This window comes from Westerdykella ornata (genome assembly GCF_010094085.1).
Source record: "Westerdykella ornata strain CBS 379.55 unplaced genomic scaffold EI97scaffold_3, whole genome shotgun sequence".
NCBI classification, from domain to species: Eukaryota; Fungi; Ascomycota; class Dothideomycetes; order Pleosporales; family Sporormiaceae; genus Westerdykella; species Westerdykella ornata.
In genome coordinates this window covers 1,150,170-1,166,838 of record NW_022986853.1, presented here as the reverse complement: position 1 = coordinate 1,166,838, position 16,669 = coordinate 1,150,170, and the positions used below count along the sequence as shown (strand labels likewise).

General features: G+C 54.1%; 7 protein-coding genes across 7 annotated transcripts; 4 read left to right on the top strand and 3 right to left on the bottom strand.

Moving 5' to 3' along the window:
* The first annotated feature begins 86 nt into the window (after nucleotides 1-86).
* EI97DRAFT_430624 (S-adenosyl-L-methionine-dependent methyltransferase) lies at nucleotides 87-2,356 on the top strand. Its single transcript, XM_033797738.1, has one exon. The coding sequence runs from the start codon at nucleotides 263-265 to the stop codon at nucleotides 2,018-2,020; it is 1,758 nt and encodes a 585-aa protein (XP_033657120.1). The 5' UTR covers nucleotides 87-262; the 3' UTR covers nucleotides 2,021-2,356.
* Nucleotides 2,357-3,029: 673 nt separating this feature from the next.
* Nucleotides 3,030-5,181, bottom strand: EI97DRAFT_464806 (uncharacterized protein; the record flags this gene model as incomplete). Its single annotated transcript, XM_033801438.1, has 2 exons — nucleotides 4,432-5,181; nucleotides 3,030-4,154 (listed from the first exon to the last, which is right to left on the bottom strand). The coding sequence occupies exons 1-2, from the start codon at nucleotides 4,894-4,896 to the stop codon at nucleotides 3,030-3,032; spliced, it is 1,590 nt and encodes a 529-aa protein (XP_033657119.1). The 5' UTR covers nucleotides 4,897-5,181.
* A 2,005-nt stretch (nucleotides 5,182-7,186) lies between these two features.
* Nucleotides 7,187-8,407, top strand: EI97DRAFT_370763 (initiation-specific alpha-1,6-mannosyltransferase; the record flags this gene model as incomplete). The annotated part of the gene is made up of 2 exons (XM_033795249.1): nucleotides 7,187-8,294; nucleotides 8,358-8,407. The coding sequence occupies 2 exons, from the start codon at nucleotides 7,187-7,189 to the stop codon at nucleotides 8,405-8,407; spliced, it is 1,158 nt and encodes a 385-aa protein (XP_033657118.1).
* Nucleotides 8,408-9,842: 1,435 nt separating this feature from the next.
* Nucleotides 9,843-11,808, top strand: EI97DRAFT_464804 (Annexin). Its single transcript, XM_033801437.1, has 3 exons — nucleotides 9,843-9,989; nucleotides 10,072-11,270; nucleotides 11,325-11,808. Exons 1-3 carry the CDS (start codon nucleotides 9,947-9,949, stop codon nucleotides 11,487-11,489), a joined length of 1,407 nt encoding a protein of 468 aa, XP_033657117.1. The 5' UTR covers nucleotides 9,843-9,946; the 3' UTR covers nucleotides 11,490-11,808.
* A 333-nt stretch (nucleotides 11,809-12,141) lies between these two features.
* EI97DRAFT_412704 (uncharacterized protein) lies at nucleotides 12,142-13,542 on the top strand (the record flags this gene model as incomplete). Its single annotated transcript, XM_033796770.1, has 2 exons — nucleotides 12,142-13,025; nucleotides 13,062-13,542. 2 exons carry the CDS (start codon nucleotides 12,142-12,144, stop codon nucleotides 13,540-13,542), a joined length of 1,365 nt encoding a protein of 454 aa, XP_033657116.1.
* EI97DRAFT_180682 (uncharacterized protein) lies at nucleotides 13,420-15,533 on the bottom strand. The gene has a single exon (XM_033793504.1). It carries the CDS (start codon nucleotides 15,185-15,187, stop codon nucleotides 13,640-13,642), a length of 1,548 nt encoding a protein of 515 aa, XP_033657115.1. The 5' UTR covers nucleotides 15,188-15,533; the 3' UTR covers nucleotides 13,420-13,639.
* EI97DRAFT_482149 (uncharacterized protein) lies at nucleotides 15,203-16,581 on the bottom strand (the record flags this gene model as incomplete). The annotated part of the gene is made up of 2 exons (XM_033802060.1): nucleotides 15,203-15,889; nucleotides 15,973-16,581. 2 exons carry the CDS (start codon nucleotides 16,579-16,581, stop codon nucleotides 15,203-15,205), a joined length of 1,296 nt encoding a protein of 431 aa, XP_033657114.1.
* Nucleotides 16,582-16,669: the final 88 nt, after the last annotated feature.

Here is a 16,669-nt window from a genome sequence, read left to right as displayed (position 1 = left end):
TGGTTCTAACATTGCGCTTCTTGGCGCTCTAACCCTCTTCGGCCGGCCCGGCTGTTTCCAAGGTTTGCGCAAACCACACACCATGTGTCCTTTTGCGCTGCGGGATACACATTGAACTCGTCCCTCGTTAGAACGTTTGTCTAACGGCGTACCGGTCCGTTCTGGCGGGTTAGAATTACACAAATATGCCACAGGTCTAGCTATTTGTTCTTTTTTAAAGTCGTTTCGTATCACTTCTCCCTTACCATTCTGTCTATAAAACATGTCGTCGAGAGCGAAAGCTTCGCCGCGGAAGCCCAAGGCGGCGCGAGAAGCTTCAAAACAATCAAAAGATCTGCCTACATCTACCGTACTCAGGCTCGCCGGCCGAGCCGCCGCCTTCCTCATCGTTGCTGGACTTGCGTCACCTGTTTCGCAGCTCAGCCTTTCCCCTGTCTATGGTTCCATTCCCGCGTCGCTGCATCACCAAAGAGCCATCACGGTCACCGCTGCATTGGCATTCATAGGAAGAGGAGGTCTGAAAAAGATATTGCCCTCGAGAGTGGAAGATTACATTGCTGTCATTGCGTACTGGACACCCGTGATCCAGTTCCTGCTCTTCCAGTACAGCGGCCAATTGGGCATTGAATATGGACCGTTAATCATTGAGGCTCTGACATATCTTCCCCTGCTCTTCCTCTGCTGCTATACGGCCGGGGACCTATTGGACTCTCTGGATCCGGCTCAATTCAGACTTCCCCCAGCTGTTGCAGAGGCGGTGTTACCTATTGCATCCTACGCTACTGTCTCCTCGGTATCCAAGATTGCCGGAGCCATTCTCCCTCTGTACGTTGGTACACACGTTTGGTTCACAAGGATCGGTTTCCAAACGCTCATCGGTTCCATTACGGCGATTCTGAGTCCGTCGCGCGTTATTCTCCTCGCGTTCCCAGCGATCCTGCACACGCTCTACGCCAACCCTCACTATGCAGGCTCGGACAGTGCTCTACAAAGAGCCAACGCGACCCTTTACGCATCCACCAATTTCACTCTCCTCGCCCGCCATGAGTCCATAACCGGCTACGTCTCCGTGCTCGAGAACGACGCCGACAACGCCTTCCGCCTGATGCGCTGCGACCACTCCCTCCTCGGCGGCGAATGGATGGTCACGCCGGCCGCCTACGCCAGAGGCCAACGGCAGCGCGAACCCATCTTCTCCGTCTTCGTCCTCCTCGAAGCCATCCGCCTAGTCCTCCCTCCCACCTCGCAACCCACCATCCCCGACTCGGAGAAATCCGCCCTCGTCATCGGCCTCGGCGCAGGCACCGCCCCCAACGCCCTCATCTCGCACAACATCACCACGACCATCGTCGAACTCGACCCAGTAGTCCACCACTTCGCCTCTAAATACTTCGACCTCTCGCCCAACCACCACGCCGTCCTCGCCGACGCCGTGCAATACGTCGCCGACGAGTCCCTCGCCCGCCCGTCCTCGTACAACTACATCATCCACGACGTCTTCACCGGCGGCGCCGAACCCGTGCACCTCTTCACGCGCGAATTTCTCTCGGGCCTGAAACGCCTGTTAAAGGACGACGGCGTCGTAGCCATCAACTACGCCGGCGATTTGTCCCTCCCGTCCACCCGCCTCGTCCTCAACACCATCCACGCCGTCTTCCCCCGCTGCCGCCTCTACCGCGACTCCCCCCGCGCCGAGGACTGGACGCCCGAGAAACCGGATTTCATCAACATGGTTGTCTTCTGCGTCAAGCGTTCCCCCCCGGGTGCGGCTAAAGAGGATGTGATTCGGTTTCGCGAACCGACGGAGGAGGACTTCGGGGGCAGTATTGCCAGGCGGAATTTCCTAGCGCCGAGGGAGGAGTTGGAGATTCGGTTCGAGTATTTGGCTGAGGAACGGGGCGGGAAGGTCATGGGGAGGGCGGAGGTGGGGGAGCTGGAGAGGTGGCATCGGAGGGGCGCTGTGAGTCATTGGAGGATTATGAGGGAGGTTTTGCCGGCGGGGGTGTGGGAGATGTGGTAGGAGGGAGCGTTATGGATGGGGTGGATTTGCGGGGGTGAGGAGGGGATGGAGTGCCCTTGGGTGCTTGGGTCGGGTTGGGAGTTTGCTGGTGGAATGTTGTGAAGTGTATCAGAGTTGAGAAATTGTTTTCTATTGCTGCGCCCTAGTTGGATTCATGCAGTGGTGGTAGAGCGAACGTATGCAGCCATGTTAACATGCTTGCCTACATGGTTCGAATTGAGAATCTACCTCCAGTTCACCTAGCTCTATCAGTTTTCCAACAACCCAGCACGCCACAAAAATCTATCCCGTCCTCTAGAAAAACCAAGTGCTACGACTTCCTCCCAGTAGACCTAGAGCATCGTTAAAGAGGAGAACGCTAGAGACTTAGTGCCCCTACCTACCTCCAGCTACATACCTGTCCTTAGCTTACCCTACACACAAGGGCCCTTGCAGCAAGATCTTTATCGAATTAGCAGATTTCTAGAAGACTTGTGCTCGATAACAGGGAAAAAAATGCGCATTATCACTACTCGGATGGCGCTTACAGTACATATCAGAAATAATAATGCTGTTACCCGCATGCAAAGAAGTAAACAAGGGATGGACCACTCACTTCTCGCTTTGTGAAAGCTAGCTACCTCATCACCCTCTGGGTATAAAAAAAAGGTACAGAGCTGGAAACGAGCTACGGCAAAGTCAGTGTCTAATATCTGCCAATGTATAGTCTAGTTAGTTAACCAAGAGTAAGGTTTCGGTGAAGAAGGCAGCGCTCGGTGCCATTGCATCCTGGTTCTTGTTTCCTTATGCAGAATGACAATGTAGCCAAGATGCGTGGGAGGGCTGCGAATCGTAAATTTCATCTAGCAGTAGCTGTAGAAGCGCACAGTTGCAACGGCAGCTAGCAAGTATGGATAAAGTTCAGTGTCTCAAGTTCACGCAACGCTATACGTTGCTGTTGCCATCATATAACCAAACCAGCAGCATCTACAACGCTTCTCGCCCATCATTCAACCTCCATCGATGACACCTAAGTGATCGAGAGCCCGTTATCACATATACATACTCGGTTTCTAGCCGACGCGCTCTCCTTGATTGACCTAGCAACCATCTGCGCCATCTCATCCCGCTGGAACCACTGCACCACTTGCCAGGGTCTAGGATCTTCGCGAACCTTGTGCTTGTGCTCCTCCTTGCGGCCTTGGGTCCGCAACCATTGCAGAACGCGCATCTGGCGGTGTCCCGACGGCCGTGCGATGATTGACCGGCTCGACGGCACCCATCCCGCGAACATGTTGATGTATTCTAGCTGGTCCCAATACGCTTCGCAGATATTTCTCCATGGCGTGTACATGGCCCAATCGCCAGAGCCATGCGCAGGACCATCATCGGTGGATTTCTGTTCCCATATAAGAGCTTGGAGCCAGCTGCAGCCTTCCAGGTCAAGCCATTTGAGACCACGCGTATCCCGAGCTAATTGTGATAGAGTGATGCTTGCATCGTTCATCTCGTCGTCGGAAAAGTCGCGGAAGCCGACATCGTCAGTACGCCATGGATACGCCGGAAGGGGCCAATAAGCCAGCGACAAATGCGTTAAACCCCTAAGATCATCCGTGATCGTTATGAGTTTGGCCCAGGAGGCCCCTGCGCCGGGATGCCCAAGTGCAAGGCGAGTGAGGTGCGGGAACGGTGGACTGGTCAACTTTGCTCTTGACAGATGAGGACTGGTTGGAATCTGCTCGTCTTCCCATGAGTCAGGGACATCCGTGGTAGCCTTCTCCTTCCCTTTGGCTGGGGCCAGCAAAGTGTCCCCGGGAGGCACATTTGGCGAATGGGAGATCGCCGGACCAAGCAGGAACTTGCAGAGATACCACAAAGTATTTGCGTCAAGCAGTCCGGTGAGGTCCATGAAAGCTATGTCATCGGCATGCTGTACATACTCCCCTTCGAGCCTCGACCTGCCGAACAATGCCTGAAGCGACTGAAGATCGACACAGCCTCTGGAGCCGTACATTGTCGCATAGCTCAAAAGAGCCTCTTTCAGATGGGTTTGCAGCTCGCCGATGTTGTAGTATTCTTCGAACATCAACTGCTCCCAATGCTCTATAAAGCCTTTCATTGCCATGTCGGTAAGACTATGGGGACGCGGAAACCTCTGCGCAATGTAAGTGAACTGTGCGGGGTTGAGGCTCTTGAGGAAAGCTTGCTCAAGGCCTTCGAAAAGAGGGACATGAGCGGCGGTGAAGAGTCCGACGGGGTTATGCTATCGAGCCTTGCAGAATGGAACAAAGGCTTGTTACCATCGCAATACAGGTGTTGGGTGTAACTTTTCCGGTTCGATGTACGGGGCGTTCCACGCATACTGACGTTCCAGCTACCAGTATCCTCTTTTCGAAGACCTTGTATAGCATCGCTCATGAAGCGAAGCCTACCTTGAACTCGTCGTAGTGCAGTTTTGCCAGCAGGCACAGCTGCCGCTGCTTTGCCAGTCCGGGCCTATTCATATCGAGTGGACCTTCTGGGTCACCTCCGCTTATATGCAAACCCGCCAGCCAACTGGTAGGTGGAGCGGGACCTGGCGGCGGTCGCGGTCCTGAACGTGGGGTGCGCGAGCGACCACCTGGCTTTGGTGGCAGAGGCTCAACCTCTGGTAGCTGTAGGATACGTCGCAAATGGGGCGGGACGGTACGCTGACTGACAATGTCCGTGACCTCATCCCTCTTTTGTACCGTTGTACCAGGCGCTTGTTCTCGGCGTAGTTGGTGAATGAGTTGGTTGACGGTCGGTTCGTTTGTGGATTCATTGGTGGATGAGCTCGGGGACGCTGAGCGCTGGAGTGAAGGATGAACGTATGTTGGCTTCGTCTGGGCGTATTGTGGTCTGCGTTTCCTGGGCATCGCCGTATAGAGATAGTGCTGGGATATTAGCGGAGGAATGGAGCTGGCTGAGTGGTAAGCGGAGAGTAGAAGAACAAACTGAGGACGGTTGCCGCTCTCCCTCCGCTGGCGACTGCCTTCACGGTGGCGGGATGGGAGGAGATGTGCTCTGGAAGGTGCAGGTGAAACTGTCGGAAGGTTAAGCAAAAGCCCGCTATATCTAGAGAGCTGGATATGATGCTTATGATATAGGTAGACCAAGCGGACATTTGTTCATGCATCTATAGGTTCAAATGGAGTCATCCATCAGTCAAGGTCCCGTTGAGCACCGAACGGGTTAGGTTGGGTTCTTGAAGTTGATTAGTAATGGTAGCAGTCTCACGTGACTGTTGTTACAGGGTCTATTGCTCTGCCACCAGTGATTGATGGACCAATCTCTCATGTAATGCATACTCTCGAAATAATAAAGCGCCTTGACGGGTAGAGGAATTGTGGTCTTTCAGACAAATGGGGGAGGCATTGGCGTCATGATCATTACTATGTCTGGCACCGGAAGCTTTCGCTATTCCCAGGCGTGCGAACATGGTTATGACTGTGAAGAGAAGTTGAAAATAGCCACAGGCGGAGTCAACATGTCCAGTTTTACGGTTGGATATTTGAACATGATCAAGGTGACTAGCGCTTCCTTCCCTACCTAGGTACATAGTCCGTTTCCTGGATATGGGAGGGGACTGTTTTCGGTCGTCGAGGGGAAATCGGTCTCCATACAAGACGTTTGATATTCAATACTAGTATGCTACCAACGTAAATTGGACGCGGAAGAAGGTGATTGCACGTGTCCTGAAGGTTAGGGCAGAAGATACGCAAAGGCTGTATCAAACAGATTAAGACGTGCACCTTGGCAATGCAGCAATCTTCGCTCGCATTCTCTCATGTCGATCTTGCACTGTTGGAGTTTGACGCTTGCACGGAGGAACATGAACCATTTCTCAGTATTTTGAGTGTTTCTTTTGTTCCATGAATCACAACGCTTGACTGAACGAGAGGCGTATCGATGGTGTTGCTGGATGAATGGAGAGGCAAATGCACCGCCTACCTCAGTCGCCCAATGAGAGGTGGCGGGTGGGACAGCTGCTAAAAAAATGGCCCGGGACGCTTAGCGGAAAGCGGCAGTAGCAGAAGCTTGGCGCGGCTTGTTTCAGCCTGCCGCGTGTCCTCCGTCATCGCTTCCATTCATCGACATTGCCGCGTTGCTGCTGCGTCGACTATGTAACGGTATTCTGCGACGAAGAAAAAGCCGACAGACATGCGCCGGTGGAGGGAAACGTTATCGCCGCGCTTCTTCGCCCATCGTAGGCGGCTTATTTAGTCCAGGGCAGTGCAGAGGCGTTGCAGGTTGCTGAGTGTATGTCGTACAATACTGCGCAGCTGCACACGCGGTGCCTCTGACACTAGGCCCCCTTCGGCAATCGCGTATTTCTGACAACCTTTGAAACTTTGGAAGCTGAGGGAGCAAAGGGACGAATTGTCGTTTCCGGCGCACCATCGCCCTCTCTCTGTGCAACTTCTTTTCACACTCAGCTCCGTCCCAGGCTTTGCTCAGTGTTGTCCAGCCTGCTTTTCCATTGTTGAGTAGTATCCGTACTCTGTCGTGGATACAAGTTCGAATCGCTTACCGAGTAATATAATACAGTAAGCATCGAGTCCTCGTCAGCTTTCGCCCCGGCGCTGCCCAGAGATTGATCGACCGCGGCGAAATCCTGGCGGGTGTCCTGAAACGACGCCGGGGGCAGCGCCGCTGTGGGCCTGTCAATTGTTCTCAGCCGTCCCTCCCAACTCCGTATTTTCGCCGCAACCAGCCTCAACAACGACCATCGCCTGCCCACTGTGTCCTCTTATTGTGTCCCTCCTCCCCCGCCCACCTCAGCAGACTCGTCACTCTGGCGACACAAGCTGCTCTCTCCGCTGTTCCATACAAACTCTTCCGCACCGCTCGGCGGCGTGTGCGACGTGTATCATTTAGTACAACGGCCAGGTTCGTTGATAAGAACACAAGAGCGGCAGAGCCTCTGTCCCCTCGGGCAATTGACAACCCTCTCTCCACCGTCCTTCTCAACCGCACCGACCCTTCAGTCTCCGCATCGTGTCGCCATTTTTCACACGGCAGGCGCCACTGCAACACGTCGACTTCGTCCTTCCGCCTTGTCAGCATCTCGATCCGTTCCAACCCTGCCCGGGACCCTCTCCTTCCCTCCTCTCCCCACCTCGGAAAACCATACCCTTCTTCTCCTCTCTTCACAACGAGGCCACAATGCTCACCTTCAGAAAAGCCGTCGTTGCGGCAATGGCCGTCTTATCCTTATTCTTCATATTTCGGTCCCATCACAACCGCGACCCGCCCCGGTCCTTTCGTAATGCGAACGACCTCCCAAAGCCCCCAATGCTCCAACCCAAGACCCAGCCTGCAAAACAGGAAACAACACAAACTCCCTCCGTAGGCAACGGTGAGGCCAAATCCTTCACGGCACCAAGCGCTCCGGTCAAGAGGCCCAAGACGCAGATAAGCATGGATGACTTGAGGAGGAAGCCGCTCAAGCAGCAGCTTGAGTACCAGTTTCCCTACGACGTCGAGTCTAAGTTTCCCGCATACATATGGCAGACCTGGAAATACACACCAGCCCAGGGCGAGTTCGGCGACGAATTCCGTGAGCCTGAGGCTAGTTGGACCATCCTGCATCCCGACTTTGTGCACGAGGTCATCACCGACAACGTCGCCGTGCACCTGATTCGTCATCTTTATGCCGCTGTGCCAGAGGTTATCGAAGCATACAACACGCTCCCGCTTCCCGTTCTCAAGGCCGACTTCTTCCGCTACCTAATATTGCTGGCTCGCGGAGGAATCTACTCGGACATTGATACAAAAGCATTGAAAAGTGCGGCCGACTGGGTTCCTCGAGACGTTCCCATCAATTCATATGGCATGGTTATCGGAATCGAGGCTGATCCCGATCGCCCAGATTGGGCTGAATGGTACTCCCGCCGCATACAGTTCTGCCAGTGGACGATTCAATCCAAGCCAGGGCACCCCATCCTCGTCGATGTAGTAGCAAACATTACCCAAGAGGCATTGAAGCGAAAGGCTGAGGGCCGGTTGAGCAAGGACCACAAGAGTATCATTGAGTTCACTGGCCCTGGTCTCTGGACTGACACCATTTTCCACTTCTTCAACAATCCAGAGTACTTCGACATGTCCACCAGCAAAGGCAATATCACATGGCAGCAGTTCACTGGCATGACGCACCCCAAGAAGGTTGGCGATGTCATCATCCTGCCAATCACCAGTTTCAGCCCTGGCATCAAGACCATGGGTGCAGGCGAGGAAGACGACCCAATGGCGTTTGTAAAGCACAACTTTGAGGGTACGTAATCTCTCCAAAAGATGGTATTCGGGCCACGCCTCTGTGTGCTAACCGCATAACCAGGGACATGGAAACCCGAAGACGAGCGTCATATCGGTGAAATCTTCAACTGAAAACACCCTGACGTGTAACGACGAAACGGCTGGTCCTCCGCATTCATCCCCATCTACTCTTCTTGCACATGGTTTCCCTTCGACAACGCATTGAATGCACATAGACGGTTTGGAATAATTATTGGATCTGGTCGAGTCTGGGCTCTGGACGCGACCGTTGCATGAGACCCGTACTCCCCCGACCATCAAGGGCAACCTCAGAAGAGCCTGTCCATCCTGGTGAGAGCTATGCAGCCTCAGTCACGGATTCGCCGAACGAGCGAACACACCAGAGAACATAAAAGTCAGGGCTTGGGACAGCGTCTCCTCTTTCCCCTTTTTCTTTTCCCACCGCGGTCTCATACACACTTCAAGTGCTGAAGTTTTCAAGACCAAGGGCAGTCTCTTTTCGGCGTCTCGGCGTCCGGTATAGGATGGTGATATACCGTGTTTTCCATTCCTTTGTCTGCTCTCTTATCGCATCGTCGCATCGCATGGCGTACGGATGTCAGTATTTCAACTGCGCCGTGATGGGTTGGGTTTGATGTTAGTAGGTTGGTTGGTTCTCGCAAGTGTTGGTTTGAGGGTTCGGGTCCTGGGCTAGAGGAATCCGAGTCCGATGCTCTGTTTGGAAAGTTGGCTGTGTGAAGAAGGGGGCTGATGGAAATGCAAAATCATTATTATGTTGTGCAAAGCCCGAGTTCTCCTTGGGTGCCAATGGACTAGTTCTTTTCCGCATCCGACGGGTGGAATCAATGCCGTTGCTCGGGTGTCCCTTTTCCCCTGCTTCACAAATGCTCAATAGGAAATATGGACCTATATCTTACCGCATCATCGGTGTTGGCCGTTGCCCGTGCCATGCGCCACTGCACAGCCTCCCGTGCTCGATGTTCGGTATATTTGAAAGAATTAACGAATGAGAGGGTTCATGTAGTCTACCTTGTACCTGGGTATACCTGGAGGGCAATAGGGGGCGAGCAGGTTTACGCAAAAGTGGAGAGACTACTCGATCGATTTCTATCTTCGCCATCTGTTACTGTGTACCTAGGTATCCGAGAAAGGGTTACGTTAAAACCTTTCGGATAGAAAGGCGGTTAGGATGCGGGGACTATGGCGCAAGTTGGAGACAGGAGATTGCGTCCAACCTGCGTGAAGGCGAAGAGAACACACAATCTCCAATCACCTTAAGGCTATGGGGAGGTGATTTTGTACATACCCATGTGGATAACTAATCTATGGAGACTACGGAGTAGCCTTCGGTGATTTGCAGATTACACACTGGAGGGAGGACAGCAGACGCTGCCTTACTCGGAAGGGTGACGCCACAGTCTGGCACCGCCACGCCTCGGTGTTGGCGCGAACCGCAGCGACGAATGGGGCTGCAACCTCCGCTCATCCCTACCCCACCTTTGACCAGGACCTGTTCACTACGAGGGGCTGTGCTCGTGGCGTAAGACTGTACCCTCACACAGCCGCAACATGTTATAAACACTGAAGACCACTTTCGGACAATTCTTCTTCTACGTCTGTCCACCTCACTCAAAACAACCATCAACTATAATGTCGTACCCCAACAACCAGCAGTATCCGGCGCCTGGAGGCCGTAAGTCGTCCTCAAAGAGGAGCGTCTCTTCACAGGCGCATCCACACGTCGTCGTCGCAATTTCACTGACACTTCCATGAAGCTCCTCCTCCCCAGCAAGGCTACGGTCAACCGCCAGCAGGCCAATACCCGCCAGGCCAATATCCTCCGCCCTCTTATCCTCCTCAGCAGCAGGCCTGGGGTGCACCGCCCAACCAGCAGTACCCCCCTCAGGGATACCCGCCGCAACAGTACCCTCCCCCGCAACAGCCCTACGGGCAGCCTCCCCAGGGCCAATATCCCCCACCTCAAGGCCAATATGGCGCGCCCCCGCCTGGCCAATACCCTCCCCCTCAGCAACAGTGGGGCCAACCGCCTGCCGGTTACGGTTCTCCAGCACCTCCCCCGGGCCAGTATCCTCCTCAAGGCTACCCACCTCAGCAGCAGCAGCAGCAATATTATGGGGCGCCTCCGCCAGGGCAATATGGAGGTTACCCGACTCAGGCAATCCCACCATCTCCGGGCTACGGACCTGCACCCCAGAATATCAATGTCACGGCGCAGGTTGAGGGGCTGTACAAGGCGATGAAAGGCTTCGGCACGAATGAGAAACAGCTTATCGCAATTCTCCCCAAACTGGACCCAATCCAGGTCAACGCTGTTCGCGCTCAGTACAATCAGAGGTACCACGAGGATTTGATCAAGCGGTTGGAAAGCGAGACTTCGGGCAATTTCGAGGATGCCCTGGTTCAAATCGCACGCGGGCCCCTTCTCAGCGATGTGTGGAACCTCCGGGCAGCCATGAAGGGCATGGGTACAAAGGAATCGGTCCTCAACGACGTCCTGATCGGGAGGAGCAATGCCGACATCAACGCCATCAAGCGCGAATATCAGCAAGTCCACGGAAGATCGCTCGAGGGCGATCTCAGGAGCGATCTGTCCGCCGCCACCGAACAGATGTTCATCATGATAGTATCTGCCCAGCGAAGCGAAGAGGTGGACCCGGTCAACCCGCAACAGGTCGAGCGCGACGTCGCAGAACTACAGGGAGCCTTTGGCAACTTCATGACCAAGAACTCTGTCAAGGCCTGTCAGATCCTGACAAGCAGGAGTGACGCACAGATCCGTGCTATTGCTCAGAGATATGAGCAACAGTACGGCCAGCCTTTCGTGAAGACTCTGAAGCGGACTTTTGATGGCCACATGGAGCAGGCTCTGCTTCTGCTTGTTGCCCGTGCGCAGAATCGTGCACTCAGTGACGCCGAGCAGCTCGAGGATGCCATGGCTGGTCTGGGTACAAATGTATGTGATAACGATTATCCCCACGACGTATAGGTTAGCTGACTTTGTTCAAAGGATACCCTCCTCATCCAGCGAGTCGTTCGCGCACATTGGGATAAGCAGCACATGCAGCGCGTCCGCTCCGAGTACCAGAGACGGTACGGTAAAGATCTCGTCAAGCGGATCAAGGGCGAGACGAGGGGTGACTACGAGAAGACGCTGGTTGCCTGTGTTGAGTAGGGCGTCAAATTTTTACTCTTCGTTGATTTCTTATTATTGTATTTGATTTCCGAGTTGTTTCTGCTTGGGTTTCGGGGTATACCCACGGTTTACGGATTGGGATCGGGGTTCTAGACGGGTGGGAAAGTGTTGTTTCTATTCGGACGATGATACGTATACATGCAGTGAGCCTTCGGTGAGAGTCGGATGGCTTTCAATTGTCGCCGCCGTGTTTCTCTGCATCGAGGGATGTACTGATAATGGCACTACGAAGTTTACGTATTCTTTCCAGTTCCTTCATGATGTAAACGAATCCTCAGTGATTGAACAAGTCAATTGTCTTCAACCATGTTCCATCCATGCTGCTGCAAGAATCCTGCGTATCCGCTTACATTCCTCTTCCTAGCCGTTTGGTCTTGGCGCCGGATCAGCACCTCCGTTTGAAAAACTCTATCTTAACGTTGCTGTGCCTCGCAGATATATCAGTAAGCTTGCGCCCCATCTATTAGGCGTCCTATTATCCATACCGGTACCCCCATCAGGCCTCCTCCTCCTCCTGTTATATTCTTCTGACCTTTGCATTTTGCACATTGAGTCGTTTTCTCCTATTTATTTGCCATGATACCCTGATTTCCCGCCCCTTCCATCATCGTCCCATGAGCATCGCTTCCGCATGGCGTTCCGCAGTTTATCGCCCTCGCGTCTCGTAGTCGCTTGCTTGGTTTTGATAACCGTATATACCGCGTTCCGCCTGCACGCCGCGGCGACTCGGGACCCGACGTCCGTCTTCTTCGACACGAGGAAGGGGTACGAGCCACGGTATTCGAAGATTAGAGCTCAGGAGGCGGAGGATTTTATTGCTTCTGCTGCTGCCGCTGCTGCTTCTGCTTCTGCTTCTACGGCAGGGAGCAATAACTCCTCCTCCTCGCAACCCCAACCCAATCCCCCACGCCCACCTTCAGAAGACCAAGATGAAAAAACCCTCTGCGTCGCCATCCCCACCATCTCGCGCAAACACGCCTCCTACCTGCCCCTAACCCTCGGCTCCCTCCTGCACGGCCTGACCCCCCAGGAGCGCGCCCAAATCCACCTCATCGTCTTCATCGCCCACTCGGACCCAACCTCGCACCCACTCTACACCTCCCCCTGGCTCTGGGCACTATCCGACGAAGTCCTCACCTACCCATCCACCCTCTCCCCGGCGGACCTGCATCACGTGCAAGAAATGGAATCCCAAGGCGGCCTGTTTCGCGAAAAGGGATTGTACGATTACTCGTTCCTGCTCCGCCGCTGCGCGGCTCTCGAGTCGGTGGAGTATGTCGCGGTGTTCGAAGATGACGTCGTCGCTGTGCAAGGGTGGTATGCAAGGGCGCGCGCCGCGCTCGAGACGGCGCACCGGTTGTCTGTCGAGCGGTACGCAAAGGAGTTTTTGTACCTGCGGCTCTTCTTCACCGAGGAGTTTCTGGGGTGGAACGTCGAGGACTGGAGGTCGTATGCGGGGTATTCTGCGCTGGCGGTTGGGTTGCCCGTGCTGCTGCTCTGGGGACTGCGGAGGTGGTGGCGGTGCACGCGGGATGATGCGAGGGATGTGAGGATGAAGCGCGTGGCGGGGGTGATGATGTCGCAGCGTTTCGTCTTCTGCAGTGTGCCGCTGTTTGTGGTTTGTTTGATTCTTGTGTTGTTCGCACTGGGTCGTCTTACGGTGATGCCGCTTCCGGATGGTGTTTATGAGATGCCGGCGTATGGCTGCTGTTCGCAGGCGTTGGTTTTCCCGCGCAGCAAGGTCGCGCCGCTCATTGAGTGGTTTGAGGAGAGGAAGGTCGGGTTTGTGGATGTCTTGACCGAGGAGTTTGCGGATAAGGGGGACGAGGTGAGGTGGGTGGTTAGGCCGAGTTTGGTGCAGCATGTAGGGAGGTGGAGTAGCAAGGAGGATGGGAGTGAGGGGGGGAAGGAAGGGAAGAAGGGGAAGGCGGCTCTGAGTGCGCAGGAAAAGATTTGGAGTTTTGGGTTTGAGGAGTGGGGGGAGAAGATAAGACAGGAGGGAGATACGGTGAAGCACGAGGGCGGCGGATAACACGATAGCATGAGCGAGTCGCTGCACAATGAGACGACCCTGCTGTAAGATTTTTCTAAAAAACAAACTCCGATGAAAATGACAATGGTAAAACCACTCAAACCAACCCAAAAGCCTCCAACTCCCTCCCCTCGCCCAAAACCTCCCCATCCATATACCCATGCAAATACGCCTCCTCAACCAGCCGAAACCGCTTCGGTGTCTTCCCCTTAACTGGCCTCAAAACAAACGGTACCTTCGCCCCCGGCAGAATCCATACCTCATCACCTTCTCTGACGGACTTGGTCCCCATCCCCAACAGGTCTCGCTCGGTTCGAAACATCCTGCGGCCCTTCTTGACCTCGCGCATGCGATTTTCGAATTCCGACCGACGTGCGGCTTCGGCCCTGGAAAGGTCCGGGCACTTCTTGCTGCTATCTCGAGCAAACTCTAGTCGGTCCTCTTTGGCTGTCATGGAAAGGAGATTCGGGAAACAAGGCTGGAGGGCTCTCAGGCGGTCGGCATCTGGCATGTAGCGAACCGGATGCATCGCGGGCACCAGGCCGACCTTGTCCAGCATGCGTTTGGCATCACCGTCGTCGGCAAAACGGTCGTTGAAAAACTCGTTTGCGCAATCGAAACACAGATAGCCGCCTGGTTCGTCCGGGTGCAGTCGAGTAAAGACATCTTGTTTGCGTTTCTGGATGGCATCGAAGTCGTTTATAACCGCACTCACTGCTTGTGGATTAGCAGCAGCGATATGATCTTGTGCGAGAGCCGACAGGTGTGTGGAATGATGTAGATGCGTGGCTACCCATTCGGAGAACCCAAAACCAGTAGTCACTGGTGCAGGATATAGGCCGGAAGAGTAATCACCGATGAGGGTGCGCCAAAGAGCTTCAACCCGGCATAGGGGCGCAGGTCCGCCCTCGTATTCCTCGGTACCAAATGCATAATGCAGATATTTTCTGCTCTTTCGCGTGTACTCGAGACCCGTGACTTTGCTGTAAAACTTCGGCGTTTGGAGCGCTAGCTCTCCAACTCGAGTAAAGTAGCACCCTTTACGTCTGGCAACTCCAGCAACAGTGTCCACGTACCGCCCGCACAGAACCAGCACTTCGAGCTTTCCAGTCTCTTGGTCTGCCGTGCGAAAGAAGAGAGGCTGGGCTCCTCCCGAGCCACTGGCAGAGTAGACACACGGTTCCGAAGTCGCGAAAGGCACGCGACCCAGAGGTACACTGAAGTCTGGCACCAAGCTGGGCAAACCAGTAAGCTTGGTGTCTTCCGGATCCTGAACATGAGATAGGAGGGTTAGGTCCTTTTTCAAGAGCAGCTGCGCGGTTCTTAGGTAAATGAACTGTGGACTTGCACGGTAATTTGCCTTCAAGTCCAACGTCTCTGTTGCCATGTGCAGAAACGCAAACACTTTATCACGAGGATCTGAAGCACCGACGTCCCGGAACCTGGTTATCAAGGAGAAGAGCGAAACTGGCACATGCCCGGAGGGCTGGGTCAACGGCTCATTGTTGTGCACATACCTCGCATTGACGCGAAAGCCTCCGTACTGAAGGTCCTCGGGGATTCCAGACTTCCTTTCCCGAAATGGTGCTGATAGCGGTCCAAACATGGACACCAGATCATCCTGGGTTATCGTCTGCCGGGTCATGTCAGACGTGCAATCCTACCCTAACACCGGCGGAAGAGAAAGGTCTTGGTCAGAGTCCAAGGCCGCGGTTTGCGACACAATGTTCTCCTTGACTGAGCCACACTCCCCAGCAAATGATGTCGTTTGCACTCCTTCACGGGGCTCATAGTAAGGTAGTCCCAATGACCTTTTCATTTCCACCACACCATTGATAAAGCCCACAGCTGCTTTCACCAGATCAAATAGCTCCTCATCTGTAACCGCTGCTGTGATGACCTTCTCCCTGACCCCACCGGAATGGACTCGGTTAAACATTTTAACTAGTGACGTTGGTTCACGTCGAATCAAGCGTCCCATGAGTGTTACAGTGTCATCGATACGAGCTCCCGTCTCGAAGACACGGATGGCAGGTAGCAGTTTCCACCAATCTAGGAAAAATGGTCCAGACCACAGATAAAGGCGGCGCGCATACACGGCCTCTTGAACCACCCAGGCTCTTCGAAACCACCTTCTTGATAGAAGCATGGCCAGCGTGTAAAGCTGGACCCTCTTCTCCACTCTGTCCTCGAAGGTTGCATGGCCTGGGATCCAAGGCTGTCCGGACCGGTACACATCACATATCGTTGGAATGGTTTCCCAGGCCGCGTAACTCAAGGTGTCAAGCTCTCCCACCCAAGCGAAGACGTGCTGTGCAGAGGCGAAAATCCGGTTCATCAACGGCACCTGTGATGCCCTTTCCTCTAAGTCCGCTTGCGTTTGAGTACCCAACTCAGTCAGTAGCCAGCGCTAAGACGGATAGGACTTACATTTATGCAAATCACGTCAATCCATATATAACGTGAGCGCGATGTTGGAAGTGTCTCCAGGTAGACCATGCCCTGGCCCTCGCCGTCTAATTTCCTGGAAAGAATCCAGCGAAGGCATGCCAAGGCCTCAAACAACGTTTTGGAGAGGGATATCTTCCGCCCATCGCAATTGACAATATGTGTGTGATCCTGGCGGTTTCCATATTCCACATAAGGTAGGCTTGGATGAGCACTCAGAAACGACAGCAGAGTAGTGTCCAGAGTTACGGGGTTCTGACCGCTGGCGGTGAGGAGACTTTGAGAAACGGTAATGGACCTGACAACTTCTGTGCGCTCCTGGCCTCGAGGTAGGGGCTCTTCGGCGATAGTTACTGGGTTCGCCCACGAGTAAGAAAGAGCATCGAAGACCGGTTCATCTTTAAGATCAAATACTCTTAGCGAGATGTTGATTTCACCGTCTGATGAAGGTAATACTTCTAATAGGCGGATCGATGTTTCGGTCGGTAGAGGCGAATATGTGTAACATGCCTGTGCGGTTGACTTGGCTGTACTCGCGTTGCCCGTGGATCTATGCTGACGGCGGGCACGCCTTGTTCGCTTCGAAGCCATTATGAGATATAGAAAAGATTTCAGAATCTTCAATAGCCTTTTGATGTGGGAACATCGCGAGGATTGCTCTCGAAGACTGCTGAAGCTG